We start from the raw sequence: 20,742 nt of genomic DNA, 5'->3' as shown, positions 1-20,742 counted from the left end.
GTACCTGTGCCATGTAGTGTTACTCCATGGAGGCTGCGTCTACTCACGCGCCCCTCCATCAAAGGGGACTTAAAAAAAAAAGTCTCTGCTCATTATTTCTTAATCTATATTTGTTCTTCTGATACAGAGCTCCTATGTCCTTTCATAGACAGATTGAAAACAAAGGGGGATATTTATCAAGCCATGCGCTTTCTACACCTGCCTTGATATCCCCTGCATTGTCGGAAGATGCGCCACATTTATGATGAGGCGCACACCTTGTCATAAATTAGGTGCAGCCTCTGGCAGTGCACCTAACCAGAAATCTACAACAGCTATCATAGATTTCTGGGTTCATTTGCAACCAAAAAACTGGTGTAAATGAAGATAAATTTGTGTCCGCTGTTGGCCATGGCTCTTTTTGAAAAAGTGGCAAGGGCGGCGTAAAAAGCGACACTTGCTTTTTTTTTATTTTATAAAGGTCACATTTAAAAAAGGTGCAAACACACAGCATTCAACTTTTTAAAGCCACTTTGCTGGCGCAAGGGAGATGATAAATCTCCCACAAAATGCTGATTACCAGCAGCCGCCACTAGAGGGAGCTCAGTAGCTCCATGCATACTATTTTGCAATGATAAGACAGAGATTGAAGTAAGCTCCCATGCAGCCTCTAGTGGTGGCTGTAGATAGCCAGCATGTTATCTTTCAAATTTATGGCTATACAGAATATTAAAAGCTCTGTATTAGGCTGCATTCACATGTCCGTGGAACACAGTCCGTGTGGTACCGGCCAGGATTTTTTCACTAAGCATTATATATTTATGTGTGGTGATTCTGTGTACAACGCAATACAGTATAGTACATCTAGTTATTTTACGGCAATTCACCTAAAAAATTACATTTAATTTTTTGCGTAGAGCATCAGTGGCCATAAACATACTGCAGTCCGTTATCCATCATTCCTTTGCAAGTTTGTCCTTCATAAGCCACTTCATACTAGCCAGGTTGGAATCCAGCTAGCCTATGGCTTGCCAATATCAGATCTCAATGTTTCAGGAAGTTTGTGAACCATCATATTCTACCAAACATGTAATTTTGAATGGAACAGCTTTGTAAAGCTCTACCCCTCCCCCCCATATACCTGAGTGAGGCGGTCTGTTGCGGCATTTTGTCCTGCATTTTTGCCGGAATCTAATAACGGAACCTCTGCCGCAGATGTGAACCTGGCCAAAGAATTCCTATGCACTGGCTCTCACAGCTGTGAATACTGGGAAGCTGCACCATAATATAGCGCTAGTACCACAGTATACAGTGCTAGGCCAATGGTAGACAGCCTAGCATAGGGATGCTTAACCTGCGGCCCTCCAGCTGTTGTAAAACTACAACTCCCACGATGGCCTTCTGTAGGCCGATAGCTGTAAGCTGTCCGGGCATGCTGGGAGTATTAGTTTTGCAACAGCTGTAGGGCCACAGGTTGGGCATCACTGGCCTAGCACAGGGTGAGAGACTCAAATGCCTACTGACTACTTCAGAGGGCTGCACATAACATGTGAAGCATAAAAAGGTGGCCTCACACGAGGTCAACCTACTCAGTAAGTTATCACCACCACTTTGCTAAGCAATGCTTACCAGACCATAATTACAGGAGGGAGTATACCCAAATCAATATTCTTTGGGAGATTAAACCAATCCATGAATTGCCCATAGGAATAGCTATGTTCTGAATTATGCACGAGGAGCCCAAATGTGATCATTCATTGATGATGTCATCGACCAAAAGGTTTGCCACTCTTTGAAATGTGGGTATAGACACTGTGCATTACTGGAGTGGAGAAATCTTCAATGGGATCATAATCCTGGAGTCCATCTCCTGTATGAGAGGGACTGAAACGAATGAAGCAGTTAGTGTAGGATTTCAATGTGGCATGAAGTTTGAACTAATACATCTGTTGGTATAAACTGACTAGCACGGTGTACTCCGACTTGCACTAAATGGGGATGACATTACTCCCGAGAACATCCGAGGGATGACTGATCAGCAGCACCTTAGACATAATATACCAAACCACTGAATTACGAAATATTGCAAATGGCCGGTGCTGTGCATTTAGCTTAAACTTTTAAAATCTAAGCAGAATGGAGCTCTGTCTCCTAGAGGGCGTTCACACGACTGTATCCGTTTTGTGCTCCACAAAACACGGACATTGGCCATGTGCGTTCTTTTTGCGGCTCATCACGTCCTGGCCTTTGTCAGTAATGCATACTCTTGTACCCGAGTGAGGCGGCCTGTTGCGGCATTTTGTCCTGCATTTTTGCCGCAATCTAATAACAGAACTTCTGCTGCAGATGTGAACCTGGCCAAAGAATTCCTATGCACTGGCTCTCACAGCTGTGAAGACTGCACCAGAATATAGTGCTAGTACCACACTATACGGTGCTAGGCCAGCGGTAGACAGCCTAGCACATTATGGGAGACTCAGCCAATTAAAAAATATTGCAAATGGCCGGTGCTGTGCATTTAGCCTAAACTTAAAATCTGAGCAGAATGGAGCTCCGTCTCCTAGAGGGTGTTCACACGACCAAATCCATTTTGTGGTCTGCAAAACATGAACATTGGCCGTGTGCGTTGTTCTTTTTGTGGATCAGCATATCTTTCCCTTTGTCAGTAATGTCTACTCTTGCCCGCAAAACAGACAACAATAGCACATGTCATATCTTTTTTGTGGACCCCTGGAAGAGACATATGGATGCAGACTGAATCTTTTGCGACCCCATATGGAGACATATGGATGCTATACGTATCTTTTGCGACCCCAGTGAAAGGGTCCGCATCCGATCTGCAAAAAATATGGATTGGATGCAGACCGAAAATACATTAGTGTGAATGCCCCCTTGGAGTCTTCTATTTGGTAAGGTAACCTAGCTGGAATTCTGCTAAAAAAAAAAAAAAAAGGAAGATAGCTTGGAAACAAAGGGTAGATTTATCAAACTGTCCATTGCTAATAGCAACCAATCCCATTGCAGCCAGTCTTCAGAATCTGTCCAAAGAGTACAGCTTTTCCACTTCCAAAATAATACTAAAACTAAATGCTCACTTAGAATCTAAGATTTTCCAGATCTTGGACTGTCAAGTCCATAAATGAGAGTTGAGTGTGGTACCTGTGTAGTAGACACATTCATCCCAGCCATCTTTCTGCCAGGCCGAGTTCCTTATGTCATCCCTGGACTGCAGATCACTGTATGCTACAATAAAAGGACAGAGATAGCTAAGAACCATGTTACCAGATATTGCATCAATTACTGCGCAAGTAACAGTATGGAGCTTATGGCCCACATCATGTAGATAGACAATCCATCACTTTTAAAGTGTTGGTCCTTTTGGCAGAAGAAAGACTATATATACATATTTTACCCCATAAATGGTGGACCATGTATAGCTGTCCAATCTGCGAGAAAAATCCGGCTACAGCTTCACTACCGTCTTGCCGATATCGAATTGCACGAGCCCTGAGACACAGAAACAAACCGCACAGGTCATACACCAACTGCATATCAATCACTAACATACTGCCAAAAAGCACAAACGGGGGTCTTTTATCAAATATAATACAGGCTACAATAATGTATAAGCTGGATGTATACTACAGGCTACAATAATTTATAAGATGGATGTATACTACAGGCTACAATAATTTATAAGATGGATGTATACTACAGGCTGCAATAATTTATAAGATGGATGTATACTACAGGCTGCAATAATTTATAAGCTGGATGTATACTACAGGCTGCAATAATTTATAAGATGGATGTATACTACAGGCTGCAATAATGTATAAGATGGATGTATACTACAGGCTACAATAATTTATAAGATGGATGTATACTACAGGCTACAATAATTTATAAGATGGATGTATACTACAGGCTGCAATAATGTATAAGATGGATGTATACTACAGGCTGCAATAATGTATAAGATGGATGTATACTACAGGCTGCAATAATGTATAAGATGGATGTATAATACAGGCTACAATAATTTATAAGATGGATGTATAATACAGGCTGCAATAATGTATAAGATGGATGTATACTACAGGCTACAATAATGTATAAGCTGGATGTATAATACAGGCTGCAATAATGTATAAGATGGATGTATACTACAGGCTACAATAATTTATAAGATGGATGTATACTACAGGCTACAATAATTTATAAGATGGATGTATACTACAGGCTGCAATAATTTATAAGATGGATGTATACTACAGGCTGCAATAATTTATAAGCTGGATGTATAATACAGGCTGCAATAATGTATAAGATGGATGTATACTACAGGCTGCAATAATGTATAAGATGGATGTATACTACAGGCTGCAATAATTTATAAGATGGATGTATAATACAGGCTACAATAATGTATAAGATGGATGTATACTACAGGCTACAATAATTTATAAGATGGATGTATACTACAGGCTACAATAATGTATAAGATGGATGTATACTACAGGCTGCAATAATTTATAAGATGATGTATACTACAGGCTGCAATCATTTATAAGATGGATGTGTAATACAGGCTGCAATAATGTATAAGATGGATGTATACTACAGGCTACAATAATTTATAAGATGGATGTATACTACAGGCTGCAATAATGTATAAGATGGATGTATACTACAGGCTGCAATAATGTATAAGATGGATGTATAATACAGGCTGCAATAATGTATAAGATGAATGTATACTACAGGCTGCAATAATTTATAAGCTGGATGTATACTACAGGCTACAATAATGTATAAGATGGATGTATACTACAGGCTGCAATAATTTATAAGCTGGATGTATACTACAGGCTACAATAATGTATAAGATGGATGTATACTACAGGCTGCAATAATTTATAAGATGGATGTGTAATACAGGCTGCAATAATGTATAAGATGGATGTATACTACAGGCTGCAATAATGTATAAGATGGATGTATACTACAGGCTGCAATAATTTATAAGATGGATGTATACTACAGGCTGCAATAATGTATAAGATGGATGTATACTACAGGCTGCAATAATGTATAAGATGGATGTATACTACAGGCTGCAATAATTTATAAGCTGGATGTATAATACAGGCTGCAATCATTTATAAGATGGATGTATACTACAGGCTGCAATAATGTATAAGATGGATGTATACTACAGGCTGCAATCATTTATAAGATGGATGTGTAATACAGGCTACAATAATTTATAAGATGGATGTATACTACAGGCTGCAATAATGTATAAGATGGATGTGTAATACAGGCTACAATAATGTATAAGATGGATGTATACTACAGGCTGCAATAATGTATAAGATGGATGTATACTACAGGCTGCAATAATTTATAAGCTGGATGTATACTACAGGCTGCAATAATGTATAAGATGGATGTATACTACAGGCTACAATAATTTATAAGCTGGATGTATACTACAGGCTACAATAATTTATAAGATGGATGTATAATACAGGCTGCAATAATGTATAAGATGGATGTGTAATACAGGCTACAATAATGTATAAGATGGATGTATACTACAGGCTGCAATCATTTATAAGATGGATGTGTAATACAGGCTACAATAATTTATAAGATGGATGTATACTACAGGCTGCAATAATGTATAAGATGGATGTGTAATACAGGCTACAATAATGTATAAGATGGATGTATACTACAGGCTGCAATAATGTATAAGATGGATGTATACTACAGGCTGCAATAATTTATAAGCTGGATGTATACTACAGGCTGCAATAATTTATAAGCTGGATGTATACTACAGGCTGCAATAATGTATAAGATGGATGTATACTACAGGCTACAATAATTTATAAGCTGGATGTATACTACAGGCTACAATAATTTATAAGATGGATGTATAATACAGGCTGCAATAATGTATAAGATGGATGTATACTACAGGCTGCAATAATGTATAAGCTGGATGTATACTACAGGCTGCAATCATTTATAAGCTGGATGTATACTACAGGCTGCAATAATTTATAAGATGGATGTATAATACAGGCTGCAATAATGTATAAGATGGATGTGTAATACAGGCTACAATAATGTATAAGATGGATGTATACTACAGGCTGCAATCATTTATAAGCTGGATGTATACTACAGGCTGCAATAATTTATAAGATGGATGTATACTACAGGCTGCAATAATGTATAAGATGGATGTATACTACAGGCTGCAATAATTTATAAGATGGATGTATACTACAGGCTACAATAATGTATAAGATGGATGTATACTACAGGCTGCAATAATTTATAAGATGGATGTGTAATACAGGCTGCAATAATGTATAAGATGGATGTATACTACAGGCTGCAATCATTTATAAACTGGATGTATACTACAGGCTGCAATAATGTATAAGATGGATGTATACTACAGGCTGCAATAATGTATAAGATGGATGTATACTACAGGCTGCAATAATTTATAAGATGGATGTATACTACAGGCTGCAATAATTTATAAGATGGATGTATAATACAGGCTGCAATAATTTATAAGATGGATGTATACTACAGGCTGCAATAATGTATAAGATGGATGTATACTACAGGCTGCAATAATTTATAAGATGGATGTATACTACAGGCTGCAATAATGTATAAGATGGATGTATACTACAGGCTGCAATAATTTATAAGATGGATGTATACTACAGGCTGCAATCATTTATAAGATGGATGTATACTACAGGCTGCAATAATTTATAAGCTGGATGTATAATACAGGCTGCAATCATTTATAAGATGGATGTATACTACAGGCTGCAATAATGTATAAGATGGATGTATACTACAGGCTGCAATCATTTATAAGATGGATGTGTAATACAGGCTACAATAATTTATAAGATGGATGTATACTACAGGCTGCAATAATGTATAAGATGGATGTGTAATACAGGCTACAATAATGTATAAGATGGATGTATACTACAGGCTGCAATAATGTATAAGATGGATGTATACTACAGGCTGCAATAATTTATAAGATGGATGTATACTACAGGCTACAATAATTTATAAGATGGATGTATACTACAGGCTGCAATAATGTATAAGATGGATGTATACTACAGGCTGCAATAATGTATAAGATGGATGTATACTACAGGCTGCAATAATGTATAAGATGGATGTATAATACAGGCTGCAATAATGTATAAGATGGATGTATAATACAGGCTGCAATAATTTATAAGCTGGATGTATACTACAGGCTACAATAATTTATAAGATGGATGTATACTACAGGCTACAATAATGTATAAGCTGGATGTATAATACAGGCTGCAATCATTTATAAGATGGATGTATACTACAGGCTGCAATAATGTATAAGATGGATGTATAATACAGGCTGCAATCATTTATAAGATGGATGTGTAATACAGGCTACAATAATTTATAAGATGGATGTATACTACAGGCTGCAATAATGTATAAGATGGATGTGTAATACAGGCTACAATAATGTATAAGATGGATGTATACTACAGGCTGCAATAATGTATAAGATGGATGTATACTACAGGCTGCAATAATGTATAAGATGGATGTATACTACAGGCTGCAATAATTTATAAGCTGGATGTATACTACAGGCTGCAATCATTTATAAGATCGATGTATAATGCTGTTCAAAAATTTGCTGTGGGGCTCAGTCACTTCCAGTTACGCCACTGCAGTTGACCATATAATGTGTAAAGGAGCCTCCAACTTTTCCCCAAGAGCAAAGGGGATACGGCTTAGGCAGTTGGATTTTAATGTGTATGGGACAATCTGGAGAGGAAGGTGTCAGCTGAACAAGCATTCAGGTGACAGCTATCTGATGTGTATGACTGGCCTAAGCAGTAGCCTATTTGTTATTTGCATTTTTGTAGTAGCTTCTCAGAAATGCATATCATGGTATCCAACTGGCTACCATTGTATCAAAACAGCATTCTACACCCTTTTTGTGATAAGCCAACAATTATTGATGGGGGCCAAAGACATGTGCTGGGAGCTCTCCCTGTCTACACATGACAAGCATGATGTAGCCTAGCGGTGCATTCATATGACAGTGGGACGACTGCGCCTGTGTTGCGGACCACAACTGTCCGGGAAGCAGACGAATAAAGTACAGAAGTGCTTCTGAGTCTTTGCCTCCACAGCACAATAGATAGGACATGTCCTATCTTTTGCCATATCTTGCGGTTCGCTGACCCATTGAAGTCAAAGGCTCCGCACCGCAATGCGAGGATGCACACGGCTGGTCCCCGTGTTTAGCAAACTAATGGTTTGCGGTCAGCAAGATGGGCACGGCAGTCCCACGATCGTGTTTAGCAGCCTAATTATGAGTTCCCACAGGGCTAATTTAAAGTAAAAAAACAACATGGCTACACTTCTAATTTGTCATAAATGGCGACTGCTACTGAATACAAAGATGGCAGTGTACATAAAAGAAACGTAAAAGTTGTGGCTGATGCCCCAACTTCTGATTTACTAATAAATGGCCAATGTTACGCTCTGGCTGCAAGTCCTCTTTAAGACAAACATTTTTACAAGTTTTTGAATAGCAATTATTGGTCCAATGTGTTGTGTCCTTACCAGTGGTTACCCCATTCAATCATGGTTCCAGGCTGGAAAAGAAACAAAAGCATGTCCCATGTAGCAAAATGGAAAGTTTTAAGAGGGCAGTACTAACAATTCAATCTAAATTAGGCAGAAGGCTTAAAGGGGTTGTCTCACTTCAGCAAATGGCATTTATCATGTAGACAGTTAATACAAGCCACTTCCTAATGTATTGTTATTATCCATATTGCTTCCTTTGCTGACTGGATTCATATTTCCATCACATGATACGCTGCTCGTTTCCATAGTTTCAGACCACCCTGCAATCAATCAGTGGTGGTCGTGCTTGAACACTATAGGAAACAATGTCTGCCTCTCTGGGGACCTGTACCGTGGGAGCGAGCATAGTCCTGTGCTTTTTTAAGTATGCAAGCACGGCCAGTGCTGATGGATTACAGGGTGGTCGGAACCATGGAAACGAGCAGTGTATAATGTGATGGAAAAATGAATCCAGCCAGCAAAGGAGGTAATATAGACCATAACAATACATTAGTAAGTGTCTTGTATTAAAAATTCTCTACATAATAAAAGCCATTTTTTAAGTGACAAAACGGGGTTTCCAGGATTTTTTTTTAAATTTGGACTTCCGTCCAAAATACCCGAGGAGAAATCCATACTCCCCTACTGTTCACCGCTCTGCTCTGGCCTCCCTTCACTGGTATTCTGGTCCCAGTCTGTCAACTTCCACATGTACAGGATCATTTGCACCACTGCAGCCGATAACGGGCCTCAGCAGTGACTTGTCCCCAAGTGGCTTGAGACACATCTGCGACATGCCGCCTAAGTACACATTACCGCTTAGACTAGTCATTGGCTGCAGCCGCACATGTGACCCTGTCCAGGGACAGGAGGACAAGTGAAGAGAGGAAGGTAGCTGCAGTAGCGCAGAGTCGAGTGGATTCAAATTTGGAAAATAAATCCTGGGCAACTCCTTTAAACACAAAAATCAGTAGCTGCTGTACATGGCATCACAGTATCGGCACATAAAGCAGAGCTGTGCATTGCTGAGGTGTCCAAAATCCAGGCAAACACATTCCATGTACCATTTCACAACTGTACGCAAATTGTTTCAACATGCACATATACTAATTATTAGTAATTATCTGATGTTTATGAGATCAGTAGTACAGTGCAAGTATAGTGTATGGAACGTTCAGACAGCAAACATGTCAAAATTATAGTGGGAAAATATTTACTGCATCTGGGTAAAAAGTATGCAGATCATGGATATAGACATCTATAACATATCCATGAGCTGTTAAAGGGGTCTCACTTTAGCAAATATCATTTATTATGTAGATTAAGTTACTACAAGGCACTTACTAATGTATTGTGATTGTCCATATTTCCTCCTTTGCTGTCTGGATTCATTTTTCCATCACATTATACACTGCTTGTTTCCATCAGTGGTGGTTGTGCTTGCAGACTATAGGAAAAGGCACTAGCCTATGTGCGCTCCCACGGCCCTGGCCACCTGGTGCTTTTTCTTATAGTGTGCAAGCACGACCCCCACTGATGGATTGCAGGGTGGTCGTAACCATGGAAACAATCAGTGTATAATGTGATGGAAAAGGGCGGCAATATTGACAATAACAATACACTAGTAAGTGACTTGTATTAAATTTGTCTACACGATAAATGCCAATTGGTGAAGCGAGACAAGCCTTTAAGCTAGTGAGCAGTAACAGTACCTGCTATACAGCCCCTGCAACAGAATTGGAGCCATACACTGCATCAATGCACCATATTGCATACACAGCAAAATGTAAGGGAAGCCTTGTTTCTGTAGCTCTTAAAGGGTAACTGTCATTTCTTTAGCATATGTTACTGCTGCAGCAGCATTATTTATAAAGCAATCTTTAGTTTCTTCACATACCACAGTTTTCCTTGAGTTTTTCCCTTAGTTACGGCTGCTTAAACATTTGGCATATGAGGACCTTCTCAAGATGGCTCCTCTGCCAGTTCTCTGAGGCCAAAATTGCTTTCCTCACTTCCCATACACATTTGCTGTAGCCAGCAGCTCCCTGCCAGCCAGATTGGATTACTGAGAGACACGCCTCCTTACTCTGAAGCCTAATGCAAGCATGCAGTGTAAAGGACCGCCCCTTGTCTTCTGTTTATACTAAAAGGAAGACAGACAAGCCTTGCAACGGTCTTTTAAGGGAGCAGTGGAATCGGACAGGAGACATTAATGAAAGCTGCTATTATAAGGTAATTACAGATCTTTTGACAATCATTGACAGACTAACTCAGGTATGCCTAGCTCTAATCAAAAATAAATAAATATGACAGTTACCCTTTAAAGAGTTTCACGATATTGGTAACCTATAGGGGTGCACCGAAATGAAAATTCTGGTCCGAAACCGAAAAAGGAAAGTGAATTAAAATATAAAGTTAAACAGATACATAGATATTATACACACAATGCCACCCAAAGTGGTTATTTAAAAAAAAAAATGTCACCCTCATTCTACTCCCCCCCTCCCTCGTCACTCTCATTCTACTCCCCCCCTCCCTCGTCACTCTCATTCTACTCCCCCCCCTCCCTCGTCACTCTCATTCTACTCCCCCCCTCCCTCGTCACTCTCATTCTACTCCCCCCCTCCCTCGTCACTCTCATTCTACTCCCCCCCTCCCTCGTCACTCTCATTCTACTCCCCCCCTCCCATTCTACTCCCCCCCTCCCTCGTCACTCTCATTCTACTCCCCCCCCTCCCTTGTCACTCTCATTCTTCTCCCCCCCTCCCTTGTCACTCTCATTCTACTCCCCCCCTCCCTTGTCACTCATTTTACACACACCCTTGTCACTCTCATTTTACACCCCCCCCCCCTCCCCCTCCCTTGTCACCTCTAGTGTAGCCTGTGTAGCGTGGCTGAGCTCTGTTCGGTCCGCGGTACAGGAGCATTTGTTTCTTGTACCCGGCCGGACTGAAAGGAAGTGCACACTAAGTGAGCACTTCCTGTCAGTCCAGCCGGGTACAGGAAACAAAAGCTCCTGTACCGCGGAACGAACAGAGCTTGGCCACGCTACACTAACAACAGCAGTAGCACAGAGCAGACACAGCAGGCTGCGCAGCACTGAGCCGGAGATTCTTTAGAGCGGCAAGCGTTTAGGAGGCACAGCATGAGGGGCGCCGCCGGCCGGCCGCCCGAACGTATATAACCAACCATATTTTCTGCCGATATGTACCAATATCGGCCGAAATGGATTAGGCCCATTTTCGGCCGCCGGAATTTCGGTGCACCCCTAGTAACCTATCCTCTAGGCAAGTCATCAAAATCAGAATGGAGGTCCAACTTTTGGCACCCCCGCTGATCGGCAGTTTTAAGGGGGTCACAGCTCAAGCGAGTGCTGCATCCTCTTCAATGTTTACCTGCGTGCCATTTACTCTGTAGCAATGGTGCACTGTAATTACAGCTCTCTCTTTCAAGTAAAATCAGAATGCCCCTTTAAGTTCCCCATACAGCTTCAATATCTACTGGCCAAACACTTGTTAGGCCAACAACTCTCTCCCGACTCCCATATACACATTCCATTTGGCCAAGCGTGTATGCAATTTCGAAGGGGAGAGAGGAGGAAGAGCTGCCAGACAATTCTGGAGGTGTCATCTCCCAGAACAAAAGAATGGGGCAAAAATTCAGTTGACCCAGTACTTCTCTTCCCCAAAATAATCTGTAGAGGAGAGTCAGGAGCTCCACATACACATTAGATTGTTGGCCAGTCCTGCCAAAAAATGGTGGGTTTGTCTGACAATGCACTAATGTGTATGGGGAAATTCAGCATTTCCAGTATAATTATTGGCAATGCTGAATTGGCCATTTACCAAAAGCTACTGTAGTGTAGAGTAGTGTACAGTTCATCCATCCAAAATCCCATGATACCTTATGGATATCTTACAGATGTGGTGAAGAAACATTACCGTAAATCCCCCTTGTAGAACCTTCATCATTCACCTACAATAAGTGGGTTCTACTGTTCTCTAAAGCACTGGAAACCAACTACAATTTTCTTGTGACTACTAAAATCCAATGATGCCTTTACATGTTTCAATCATGTGTCAATGTGCGAATACTCACGGAAAATAATTTTTGCGGCAGAAATTCTGCCTCATCTTCTGCATTAACTATTTAACAGTCACATTAAAATTGGAAAAACTCTCATGGAAATGTCACTTTTTATATTGCAGACTTTGAATTTATGTCGTAAGTAAATCTACAGCAGTATCTCAACTAGATCGGGGTATATGACTGTTAGAAATTTGGTAGGGAGTTAATGCAGCTGAAACCTGCTTTCACTTTCAGTTGCCATCACTCCCAACCTAATTTCGAAGGCCTCCAGCGGGCCGCAATGTACGAACACCGACCGCGGGGCAGCCGCAGCGGATCGCGCACCTATTCCCTTTAATGGGTCCACGATCCGGCTGTTCCGCAAAAAGATAGAACATGTTCTATCTTTTTGCAGAACTGTACCACGGGACGAAACCCCACGAAGCACTCCGTAGTGCTTCCGTAGGGTTCCGTTACGCATCTCGGGACCCATTGAAGTGAATGGGTCCGCATCAGTGATGCGGAATACCCACGGAACGGCGCCTGTGTATTGCGGATCCGCAAATGTGGTCTGCAATACGGCAACGGGGCGCACAGGAGGCCTAACAGTCACACCTTCTGAAGTACAGGAAATAATGCTGTGGTTCTGGTCTTGTTTTTAAGCTGAGAGTGTCAATTAAGAATGCTTTCAAATAAGACCAGGTCCATATCTCTAGCTGCTACAAGTCCTGAGATATGAGGGGTTAAAGCAGCCCTCTCAGGCAAAACTGTTTAGTGGTTAAAGGGGTTGTTCCATCTTACAGTTTTTTCGGATTTATGGAAGCAGCGTACCTTGTTCTGCTATGCTGTTTGCATAGTTCTCATTCACTACAATGGGAGTTACGGAAACAGCAATGTGCCTGCCTGCTCGGCTGCTTCTGTAAGCCAGACCAACTAGGGCCAGTACCAAGTCTCATCTTGTTGTAGAAACAGCAAGATGGGACACCCTCTTTAAATGGTGGTCCGACACATGCAGTATACATGATTAAAGAATGTAAAGGCAGGCCACCAAAGGGACTCTTTGAGGGGTACCTATTGATTACTTGTTTATTCTGTCAATTGTTATATAATCTCATTAAAAAAAAGTGTTCACAACTTAGAAATATGCCTTAAAGGGGTTGTCTGCTTTTTACTATTGATGACCTCAATGACCAATATCAGATCGTCGGGGGTCCAACTCCAAGCTCCCCGCTGATCAGCTGTTTGAAGAGAAGGCAGTGCTGGTACAAATGCTGTCTTCTCTGCTCTGTGTACCTGCTTGCTGCAGCAACTGCAGTGGTGGGCAATGTAATTACAAGTATGACAACCCCATTCACTTCTATGGGATGGCTCCTTCCTATTCACTTGAACAGACAGCCGTCTCATAGAAGTGAATGGGGATGCCAGTTATAATTATAAACTTACCACTGCAATTGCTGCAGTGAGCTAGTAAACAGAGCAGAGAAGGCAGCTAATTGGTGTGGGTGCCAGACCCCCGCCGTTCTGATATTGATGACCTATCCTGAGGATAGGACATCAATAGTAAAAAGCAGACAACCCCCTTAAGAGGGTTTTTCGTCTTCTTTTTTTATTTAACTTTAAATTTTAACCCAAGCTTCTGTACAAGTGGGATAATGAATACACATCTGCTCCCCACCACTCCGTTCCCTGGGTCCCTTTATTGGTCTGGTCCCCTTCTTGTAAGCTTCCAGAAGGATGGGATCATGTGTGCCACTACAGCCAATAAACTGGCCTCAGCAGTGATGTGTCCCCACTAGTCACGTCACTGCTGGATCACATGTCTCTTGGGGACATTTTACCACTGAGGCCAGTTATTGGCTGCAGTGCACACATGACCGCAACCATCTGGAAGTTTACAGACTGGGATTGGAAGACAAGTGAAGAGAGCCAAACGAAGCAGTGACCTTTAAAGATGTTAGTGCTTCAGAAATCACCAGGACCCTACATAATTTAGGAGAATGGTAAAACAGATTCTAACAGTTCCTTATGAAAATGAAGAAACATTTAGTACCAGTTAGGATTTTATGTTGCTTTTAGGTTTCAAAAAGATGCAGTAAAATCAGAGATAATAAAGTAACGTGATGCATGTAATATCACAGCGTTGTTTGTTAGTACTGTCCTCCATGCCACCACTATACAATTCTGTACCAAGTAACACATGTATATAATCATGCAGAATCAGAACTCACCCTAAGTAGGTAAGATCTCAGCTCATAAATATTTGGCCCTGGTCTAGGGACAGGCTCATTCCAGAAGCTGAATTCAAGTAGTAGCTGATTTTTACGGGATAGCAACATACTGCTCCGTTCTTTGCGAAACTCTGCAAATTCCTATGCATGTACAAAATAAAATATAAAAAAATATATAAATACTCAGAAGAAGGTAGAAATATGAGAATTTTTCTTAAAGGCGTTATCCGGGAATTTGATATTGATGGCCTATCCTGAGGATAGGCCATCATTATCAAATCGGTGGGCATTCAAGTCCCTGCACACCTGCCGATCAGCTGTTTATGAAGAGGCCGCGGCACTCCAACAGAACTTATGCGTCTTCCTAGGCCATTGATGTCACTGTACGTCGTTCATATGGCCTAGGCGCAGCTCAGTCCTATTCAAGTGAATGGGGCTGAGCTGCCATATCAAGCACAGCCGCTATACAATGTACGGATAACTCTTAAACCATTCAAAGCTCTGTTTATTTGCGTCACAGTCTCTGTCATAGATGGATGGTAAGAATCATGCCGCATGCAGGGCAACAAACACCACAGCCAAACCCAGATGGGCAACATTATAAGTCAATGCGTCCACTGAACACTTCTGGTAACCATTGTGCAACAGATCTGCAAACGTGGTTTGCATTATAACCAAAGCATGACACAAATGTGGTCATAGATTTTGTCTCAACCCCTGTCTATATACGGTGTTAGGACATATAGATGCTATACATACGGGGAGGTCCTCCTCTGAGCCAGAGCTACGGAAAACAATGGCTACCCCTTTTGGCAGTCCTAGCCTATGTAAGTATTTTATGGTTGTCCACTGTTCTCTAAGTGATGGCCTATCCTCAGGATAGGCCATCACTAGCTGATCGGAGGCTGTCACACACACACACACATTCTCCGTCCTCCAATTGGAGCCCCTTGTGGCAAAATTGCAGGGCTCTGATATGTTGCTTTGACAGCCTGGGGCCTTGTGAAGGATCCCAGGCCTGTCATAGGAAACTGTCTGTTAAGCTGTGCATGTGACATAGCCTAATAGTCACAATCCCATAGACTGCATTATTATTCTAATACCCCATTGAAGTTTATATGTAAAACCACCCTACATAAAAAAGGTGTGGAATTGACAAGCTGCAGATTTGGAAATACACATGGCAGGTCAATTTCGGCACAAAAGAAAAAGCAAGTTTAGATTTTACAAATCTCATTCACTTTCGTGTTACTTTATTACTGTCTCCGCAAGGAAAATAATGCACATAATCTGCAATTACCCTTAGGGGACTAAAACTTACCATGAAAAGTAAAACAATTTAAAAAAAATGTAAGAATCTAAAAAAAATAGTAATCACCTTCCTTTACAAATTTTACACAAAAAAAAAAAATAAAGAAACCGAGGAAACATAAAACTGGTATCGCCATGCTCAGAAATGTCCTAACTATTAAAATATAAAAATATTTTTCCTGTGTGGTGAATACTGTAATGAAAAAGCCTTATTTGCCGTTTTTGGCCTTACCTTGTTTTTCCGAAGTTTATTCATCACCTCTGTGAGTGCTGGATAGCCTCCTTCATACCGCCACAAGTGAACTGTAACAGGACAAGAATCAGCGTTGATCTATAAAAGCACGTTAGCTAGCTGTGCTGTAAACGTCAAGATGAAAGTGCACATACCTGCCTGATCTTGTTCGCCATACCATGTATTCCAAGTGCCCACCAATGTACACGGATATTCCCCTCCTCCATAGACCTTTGGCAGTACCTCCTCACTTAAAAACAATGTACAAATAGGATTGGAGTACAGTGTTTAAAATAAGTACAGTGCTGCTACGAAACTTAAAGGCCATGTACACCTCCACTATTGCATTTCACTCATGTGGGGCTAAAAATAATATTTTCAATTGTCACAAAAGGTTAAAAGGGTATTCTGGTTGTTTAAAGTTATCCCTTATCCCAGCGGTATGACCCCCACCGATCATGAGAACGGGGGTCCCGTACCCCCTGCAATGAACAGAGCGCCTTGTCACACGAGTGTGGCTGCTCCATTAATTTATATGGGAGTTCCAGAGCGGCCGCTCCGTTCATTTCAGGGGGGCTGCAGAGCCCCATTTCTCGTGATCGGCGGTGGTCCTAAAGCGCCTGTGGATATCAGTAAGATAAGAATTGAGCTATGATGAGTATTTAGGAGGTCAGAGATAAGGAGTCATCAGCTGGGCTGCCCGATGGAACACAGTAAAAATACAGAGCATGCTACTAGATAATCTCAAAAGCTGTACAAAGAAAGGAAGAGGCTCAAATTATTATTTTTTTCTTATATAGACCAATTGAAAAAAATGATATTTAGCTCAAAAGGAGTACAATGGAATAATAAAGAGAAATTACCCCCAAATGTGTCCATAGCCAAAGGGGTTGTCTTACTTCAGAAAATGGCATTTACCATGTAGACAAAGTTAATACAAGAAATGAAGTAGGACAGCACTACTTACTGGAACAACTAGTCTGTGTTATGGCGGCGGTGCTCGCGACGTTAGGTTCCGGCCTCAGAGACCCCTCAAATGTAAAGAAAACTACAGTGAAGTCGCAGCACTCTCAATCTTGAATTAAATCCTTGTTTATTCACACCAAAAAAACAGCAATGTTTCGACACACAGGTCTGTCTCAAGCTACATATGTAGCTTGAGGAAGACGTGTGTCGAAACGTTGCTGTTTTTTTTCGGTGTGAATAAACACAAGGATTTGATTCAAGAATGTGAGGGCTGCGACTTCACTGTAGGTTTCTTTACAAAGTTAATACAAGGCACTTACTAATGTATGGTTATTACCCATTTTGCCTCCTTTGCTGGCTGGATTCATTTTACCATCACATTATAAACTGCTCGTTTCCATGGGTACAAACAGCCTGCAATCCAGCAGCGGTGGCCATGCTTGTACACAATAGAAAAAAGTGCTGGACTATGTGCACTCCCGTGGTCCCGGCCACCAGAGAGGTCAGTGCTTTTTCTTATAGTGTGCAAGCATGACCACCGCTGCTGGATTGCAGGGTGGTCATAACCATGGAAATGAGCAGTGTATAATGTGATGTAAAAAACAAATCCAGCCAGCAAAGGAAGCAATATGGACAATCACAACACATTAGGCTACCTTCACACCAGCGTTTTTGCTGGATCAGTTATGGACCAGCAAAAACACTTCCGTTCTGATAATAGATCCGTTATGAACGGATCTGGTTGTATTATCTTTAAAATAGCCATGACGGATCCCTCATAAACTCCATTGAAACTCAATGGGGACGGATCCGTTTTCTATTGCGTCAGAGAAAACTGATCCGTCCCCATTGACTTACATTGTGAATCAGGACGGATCCGTCTTGCGCCACACCACATCGCAGACAGAAAAACGCTGATTGCATTCTGGTGCATTTCGTTTCGTTCAGTTTTGTCCCCCGTGACAATGAATGGGGACAAAACGGAAGCATTTACATCCGTTATTGAGATCCTATGATGGATCTCAATAGCTGAAAGGGAAAGCGCAAGTGTGAAAATAGCCTTAGTAAGTGCCTAGTATTAATTTTCTCTACATGATGAATGCCATTTCCTGAACTGAGACAACCTCTTTAGGCCCCTTTCACACGAGCGAGTTTTCCCTAGCGGGTGCAATCAGTGACGTGAACGCATAGCACTGAATCCTGACCCATTAATTTTAATGGGTGTGTGCACATGAGCGGTTTTTTTCTTCACGCATCAGTTCTGCGTTGCATGAAAAACGCATCATGTTCTATATTCTGCATTTTCACGCAGCCCTGGCCCCACAGGCTTTAGTGAAAAATGCATTTCACCCGGAAGTACAGATGAAATGCGTTTTTCACTAATGGTTGCCAAGAGATGTTGTTTGTCAACCTTTATTTTTTTATAACACGCGGTAAAAACGCATCAAAACACATTGCACCCGCGCAGAAAAAAAACTGAATAACTAAACGCAATCGCACACAAAACTGACTGAACTTGCTTGCAAAATGGTGAGTTTCACTGTACGCATCCGTATTGTTTGTGTGAAAGAGGCCTTATTCCAAAACTATCAACATAAAGCAACGATATGACAAAAATACGTATGCATAGAATGGAAAAAATATGGCTGGAAAAATGTTTATAGGCGTTAAAAAAAAAAAAAAAGATATACCACTTTCTAATAAACTTAAAGGGAACCTGTCACATTGAAGATGTTGTCTGTGCTGCAGACAGCATGTTATATAGCAGGAGGAGCTGAAGAGATCCATATATAGTTTAGTGTGGAAAAGATTCGGTATAAGTTGTATTAGGCTATATGCACACGACCGTTGTGCGTTTTGCGGTCTGCAAAACACGAATGGCATCCGCGTGCATTCTGCAAATTGCGGAATGGCACGGACAGCCTTTAATATAACTGCCTATTCTTGTCCTCAAAGCACGGGCAAGAATAGGACAATATTTTTTTTGCGGTCCACGGAACAGAACCACAGATGCAGACAGCACACGGAGTGCTGTCCGCATCTTTTGTGGCCCCATTGAAGTGAATGGGTCCGCATCGAAGCCGCAAAAACTGTGGCTCGGATGCGGACCAAAACAACGGCGTGTGCATGAGGCCTTAAGGTAATTTATATTCCTGCTCATTCTAGGTTGTGATGTCAAGGAGGTGGTCCTATCAGTGACTGACAGCTATCTCTGCATACACAGTCATAGAGGGAAGGCTGTCATCACTGATGGGGCCGCCTCCTCCATACAGCTATCTCTGTATACACAGTCAAAGAGGGAAGGCTGTCATCACTGATAGGACCGCCTCCTCCATACAGCTATCTCTGTATACACAGTCATAGAGGGAAGGCTGTCATCACTGATGGGGCCGCCTCCTCCATACAGCTATCTCTGTATACACAGTCAAAGAGGGAAGGCTGTCATCACTGATAGGACCGCCTCCTCCATACAGCTATCTCTGTATACACAGTCATAGAGGGAAGGCTGTCATCACTGATAGCTGTATGGAGGAGACGGTCCTATCAGTGATGACAGCCTTCCCTCTATGACTGTGTATACAGAGATAGCTGTATGGAGGAGACGGTCCTATCTCTGTATACACAGTCATAGAGGGAAGGCTGTCATCACTGATGGGGCCGCCTCCTCCATACAGCTATCTCTGTATACATAGTCATAGAGGGGAGGCTGTCATCACTGATAGGACCGCCTCCTCCATACAGCTATCTCTGTATACACAGTCATAGAGGGAAAGCTGCCAGTCACTGATAGGACCGTCTCCTCCATACAGCTAGCTCTGCATACACAGTCATAGAGGGAAGGCTGTCATCACTGATAGCTGTATGGAGGAGACGGTCCTATCTGTGATGACAGCCTTCCCTCTATGACTGTGTATACAGAGATAGCTGTATGGAGGAGGCTGTCCTATCAGCAATGACAGCCTTCCCTCTATGACTGTGTATACAGAGATAGCTGTATGGAGGAGACGGTCCTATCAGTGATGACAGCCTTCCCTCTATGGCTGTGTATACAGAGATAGCTGTATGGAGGAGACGGTCCTATCAGTGATGACAGCCTTCCCTCTATGGCTGTGTATACAGAGATAGCTGTATGGAGGAGACGGTCCTATCAGTGATGACAGTCTTCCCTCTATGACTGTGTATACAGAGATAGCTGTATGGAGGAGACGGTCCTATCAGTGATGACAGCCTTCCCTCTATGGCTGTGTATACAGAGATAGCTGT

General features: G+C 41.6%; 1 protein-coding gene across 1 annotated transcript in view; it reads right to left on the bottom strand.

Annotated features, from left to right (window-relative positions):
* Positions 1-409: 409 nt before the first annotated feature.
* The window catches only part of NIPSNAP2 (nipsnap homolog 2), a 35,499-nt gene continuing 15,166 nt past the window's right edge, over positions 410-20,742 (bottom strand). The window contains exons 4-10 of the mRNA XM_044285297.1: positions 16,668-16,762; positions 16,513-16,583; positions 14,970-15,110; positions 8,671-8,702; positions 3,392-3,486; positions 3,139-3,222; positions 410-1,863 (exon numbers count right to left, since the gene is read on the bottom strand). Of these exons, the coding sequence (XP_044141232.1) occupies positions 1,799-1,863; positions 3,139-3,222; positions 3,392-3,486; positions 8,671-8,702; positions 14,970-15,110; positions 16,513-16,583; positions 16,668-16,762 (583 nt within the window). The 3' untranslated portion in view covers positions 410-1,798. The remainder of the gene's footprint in view (positions 1,864-3,138; positions 3,223-3,391; positions 3,487-8,670; positions 8,703-14,969; positions 15,111-16,512; positions 16,584-16,667; positions 16,763-20,742) is intronic.

Source organism: Bufo gargarizans, chromosome 3 (assembly GCF_014858855.1).
Source record: "Bufo gargarizans isolate SCDJY-AF-19 chromosome 3, ASM1485885v1, whole genome shotgun sequence".
Taxonomy (NCBI): domain Eukaryota; kingdom Metazoa; phylum Chordata; class Amphibia; order Anura; family Bufonidae; genus Bufo; species Bufo gargarizans.
The sequence above is the reverse complement of the archived record's forward strand: the minus strand, read 5'-3'. Positions and strand labels throughout refer to the sequence as shown.